Genomic DNA, 5115 nt, shown 5'->3' on the forward strand with positions numbered 1-5115 from the left:
CAGGTTTGAAAGAGAGAATGTAAACCCAAAAATGTTCACATCTGCAAGACATCATGTTCATAGTGAGGCTGGCCCTGTATGCACCCTCTTGCATAGCCAGTGCCAGTGGATTCAATGCCATTTTCCTTCTTTAGGAATGCTTAACAGAACAGAGGATTGCTCACAGTTTTTTTCTGGCTTAGAGGAAATTCAAAACTTTCAGGTGATCCTCATATATCTTTCTTAGAAGCGATGTCTACTGGAACAACTAATGTTCTAATGGAACATTAGTTGGCTCCTGTGGGAGTGAGAGAGGGCCATGGGTACCGTGGGTCAGCCCACAGGTAGCCCAAAAACAGGATGGCTAGTCTTACCCCAGGGCCCCGTATTGTGTGAAGGCTCTGTGGGTTTGAGCTTTTAAATGTGCTTTGTGCATTTTCTTACTTTTCTGCTTGGTTTCCAGTCTTTGTACAAAAAGGTTTCTTCTGACAGAACAGACAGAGTTTAACATTTGTCCTTGTAGTTAAAACAGCAACAAAGAAACACCTAACAAGACAAGCTAAAAACAGTGATTTATGAGGTTTTATGAAACTTTGTTGGAAAAAAGATAATTCGAGTCATTCTCCTCTGATTCTCCCACAGCTCATCTGCAAGTAAGCCCCTTCCACAGAGCAGTTAGGATGCACACAATCCCTAGTAAATTCAGCTGATGAGATGGCTCCACTGGCCCTCTCCACTGCAGCAGTGACTCTTGCTGCCTGACTTCAGGGCAAATTGCTGCTGCCAGCTGTGACCCAGTATAATTCTGCTATGCACATGGTCTGGCTACACGTACAAGGGTTCATCAGGGATGGGCTTCTTTCTGGAGCTTCTTTCCAGAAAGATTCTTGTTCAAATTTTTTAGAGAAGGAACTGGTTTTTACTGAGATAACCTTACTCCTTTTAGCTTGGAGTTGAAGCTTTAAACAGGTCTTCTTTCACTTCCCCTTGGAGAACAGGGAAAGGCTTAGTGGCTAGCAACAGTCTGGGGCCCATGAGAAACCATAAAATTGGTCTTATATTTTCTGGCTGATACTTTTGCCATCCGGGTCCAACATTTGCAATGATATTGAGGTGCATGACGTTAAAGGGGACAAAAAGTTGTCCAGTTGTTGCCAGTTTTACTTTTGTACTTTCTGTCGTGTTGGCCTAGAAGATATTTTGTGAATCCTGCATAACTTTGTCGTTGAAGGGTTAAAGCAGCTGTGGCACTGTCACCACTGCAAAGTTTGCTTTTCTTTTGGGATAACACCATTTGGTGGTGGCCCCATTCTTAGGATGATGTCTGCCCCTTGTTACATTTATTACACCCTGCAAAATCCCTGTTAATAAGAAATTACACATCCTTAATAATATGTAATTTCATACAAATGTACACTTTGCTAACTGATATTTGGATGCCTGGGAAGGAGAGACAAGTGAACAAATTCCTCAAATGATGCCTAGCAGGGAGCATTTTCATTGGAGAGAGGTTTTTTAATAATGTCTTACACAAACAGAAAATCTTCATTTAATTCAGATGCCCTTTATTTCAGTTTGAAGTTACCAGCAAAATAACAAAGAAACAAGAGAGCTCTCCATGCAGGAAAAAAAAGCCACAGTCCTGCCACTGAGGACTTGCAGGGCTTCAGAAGTATGCTTAATTCAAACAGGAGTGTGTAAATACTCTTAACTCAACCCAAGAGCAAGCTAACACTGGAAGGAGTTGGCCTACTCTCTCTTTGCCTGGCCGTGGGGAAAGAGAACCCTTACTTCCATACACGGTGGGATCAGTGTAAGATGAAATAATCATTTTTCCATAAGATGACTCACATTACAAAGCTGTACCCTGGAATTTCATCATTAAATCTTCCATAAGTGGTCCTAAAAGGCCTCCTTTTAGCCATGCCAAAGTAGTCAAAGCAGAAGGCATTTACACATTTCCCCCAAAGACCCAGTCCTTCCATCAGCCCTCCAAGCAATTTGCTGACTAAATCTTCTATGTACTTGAATAATTTATGACACGAATAAATTCATTTATGCCAACTGAAGAGGTTGACTACTGGCATGCAGCAATGCCAACAGAACAAAATTGAAGCTGGAGACAGGAGGAAATGAACCCATAACAATGGCAAGCAGTATTGTATGCTCCAGCAGCAAGAGACAGCTGTGACCACATCTGAAATATGAGTGTGGGGAGCAGCAGCTAACAAAGGTTTTAGAATAAGCAGAACTGAGCTAAAAAAGAATCTGCTGGGTTTGAGCTGCAAAGTACGATTGTTATAAAATGACTGAAAACTAAAGTGCAGGTGTTGTGTCTCATTCCAAAATTTTTCCATGCAGAAAGTATATAAGTAACATTCCCATGCCTTGTACTTTCCACTGACATTGAAAAAATGGAAGTCTCAACTCGTGCCAAATTATCTGTCACCCCAAGCCCTTGACCTGGCCAGCTGATGAAGGCATGTTATAGATGCATGGAGTGCAAAGACTAGAAATATTGTGCATCTCAAGTAGTGTAAGCTGGCTGTGGTCCAGCCTACACCAGCTGCTGATTAGCTCCATAAATGTCTTAGAGCAGTAACAGTTGGAGGAATTATGGTTTGCATTCACTAAACACCAATGAGGGCTACCTAACTAGGCATGCTTTGCTTGCATTTGTGGCCAGGAGATTGATTTCATTGAGGATTTTTAAAATTCCTCTTTCTTTAGCTGTTCTTCAAAGAAATCATTACATGCCACAGTCAAAGCAGCAACCAGAATGACAAATTCATTAAAATCCACTTCATTGTCCTTATTGGAGTCCAGGTCATTCATAATTTTATCAACCAGGAGGGGGTCCTTTTGGCCCTAGAGAGAAAGAAAAGTGACTTAGCTGTGCAGGTCGTGAATGTGCAATTCTGACACGCCTGGCACTGCTGCTATGTTACAAGGCTGGTGTTATTAAATGAAAGGCTGCATCAAATATGCACCTGAACAGTAATACATCTCTAGTCACTGCAACATCAAAAACTAAAGACAGTGCAGCCCTTAAAAGGTATACAAGTTCTAAATAGGGACTGAAATGAATCAAACAGATTTTAGGAGATACTAAAATGGATCTCTTTTGTCAAGATGGATCTGTGAAGTGCATTTCTCTGTATCATCCCTTGACAAACAGTACTTAGATTTCCAACAGAATACTCATAAATTGTCATATTATATATCCATTCACCAAATTCAGAACTCTGGTTGGCAAACAACCATCCTATTCAGTGGGAGCAAGAACATTGAATCTCATAATAATAAATCAATAGCCAAGATTAAAAGAAAATCTAATTCAAGGAAATGAATGCAATGTAAAGAAAATCCTTCTGGGATAGAGTCCACAATAATTTTTGATAATTAAGAGGATACATAAAAACATTATTTTTAAAGCTTGTGATTCCATAAAAGCATCTATGCTGTGTAATGTAGAACATAACAAACATGCAAAGAGATATTCAAATCAGCAGCTTGTCATTGAAAGGATTTCCTTAGCACCTCTCTGCAGGACACACAAGCAGCAATACTGTGTGGCCAGTGTGAACAAGCTACTTTCCTGTCTCATGACAACTGGTTGCTGCATTTAATTCTTCAGTGGATTTATCTATGCCCTATCATTAAAAACAAACAAACAAAGAAACAAACAAACAAACTGGCCATTATTTAGCATTGATCTTGCTACTGCTCCTAGGCTGGCCTAGTCCTCCCTCTCAAAAGCACAGTGGAGATTGCACAGCACCAGTACCCATCTCTGCTGCCAGTGGTACATGGGAGGGTACTGACCACCCTCTGAAAACATATTTCTCAAATGGGACATTTGACATCATATTCTTCTGTACAGCCCCACAAAGAACTGTTATCTGAGAGACTGTGACAGGATGGGCCTTGCACAAGGAGGTGCTATTCCTGCCCAAGCACTTGGATAGCTGCTTAACCCACTCATGACACAGTCACTCAGGAGGTTCAAAAGTTGCATCTTACTGAAAGGAAGTCAGTGAGCTCACTGGTGAGGAGCTCCTTGAGTTCTCCTTTACTGAGCTTGTTCCTGTCTCCTTCTTTGTCCGAGTAGTGATGGAAAATCCTGATCAAGGTGTCCATTGCATCTTCCAGTGGAGTGGTCATAGCAGTGACCAGGAGAGCTGTGGGGCAAAGATATGGTCACTGACATTGCACAGGAGTCAAACCAAAGGCCAGTCCCTGGGAATGGAAGGAGGGCCAGATGAAGACAGGGATTGTTAGGCTAAGAGTCAGGCTTTCAGTTGATCCATCCTGTTAGCTGTGTGTGAGCAAGGATGTACTGTAATAAAAAAACTCCATGGTCCTGAACTCATAAGCAATTGCTTCAAAAAGGTAAATGGAAAGAAAGGATTTTTATTTAAGAAAACAAGATACTGTGTATCCATTTTATAAAGCTGCTGTAAAAGGAAAACTTTTGCGCCTATACCTGAAAATACAGGAAAAATGGAGGCATACTTTCCTTCCTGCTAACTTAAAATTTTTCTCAAGAAAATGTCTTCAAAAAGTTCCATCTGGGAAAGTAAAAGTGCATTTATATAGAAAGCTCCACACCAATTTAAAGGTGGTCAGAGGAAGATCACCCATAATAAGAATAAGTATCATCTGTCAATTTATTCAGTCATATTTGCATGGGCTGAGCCTTTTTCCTATAAATTGCCTGCAGTAAACAGATGTGAGCTGATCATCCCCAAGGTTTGCTTCATTGAGCATACAGTAAGAAGGTACACAGGGAAGCAACATGAAAAGAACCAGATGGAAATGCAATTACTTGCAAAGTAGTGGACTCCAAAAGTAACTGAAAGTAGAAATCAAGTATAAGTGAAACATGTTGAATAAGCCCCACAGAAAGATTAAAAAGCCAGAATGCACTTCAGAGTAGGACTGGAGTCCTAAACAATATCATCATGCAGAGGTTAAGACTTACCTGTGTTACAGGCTAGCGGAGGAGTACACAAGAAAATACCTAGATCACAGAAGGTGATGGTCACCTTCCTTTCAGAGCCCATGCACAGGCTCTTGTTTATCAGGCTGAGAGGGTGGATTACACAAATAGAGACAGACGTATAATTGTCACAG

The 5115-nt window shown here is 40.9% G+C and overlaps 1 protein-coding gene across 1 annotated transcript; it reads right to left on the bottom strand.

Annotated features, from left to right (window-relative positions):
- Positions 1–2125: 2125 nt before the first annotated feature.
- Positions 2126–4143, bottom strand: S100Z (S100 calcium binding protein Z). Its single transcript, XM_031062183.1, has 2 exons — positions 4003–4143; positions 2126–2847 (listed from the first exon to the last, which is right to left on the bottom strand). Exons 1-2 carry the CDS (start codon positions 4141–4143, stop codon positions 2689–2691), a joined length of 300 nt encoding a protein of 99 aa, XP_030918043.1. The 3' UTR covers positions 2126–2688.
- Between the last annotated feature and the right edge of the window lie 972 nt (positions 4144–5115).

This window comes from Geospiza fortis, unplaced genomic scaffold (genome assembly GCF_000277835.1).
Source record: "Geospiza fortis unplaced genomic scaffold, GeoFor_1.0 scaffold201, whole genome shotgun sequence".
Classification (NCBI taxonomy): domain Eukaryota; kingdom Metazoa; phylum Chordata; class Aves; order Passeriformes; family Thraupidae; genus Geospiza; species Geospiza fortis.

Coding starts and splice junctions, on each gene's coding strand:
- S100Z (XM_031062183.1), bottom strand. CDS start 4,143: ATGACCACTCCACTGGAAGATGCAATGGACACCTTGATCAGGATTTTC. Junction 2,848..4,002: donor AGCTCACTGACTTCCTTTCA/GTAAGATGCAAC, acceptor CTTTCTCTCTAG/GGCCAAAAGGACCCCCTCCT.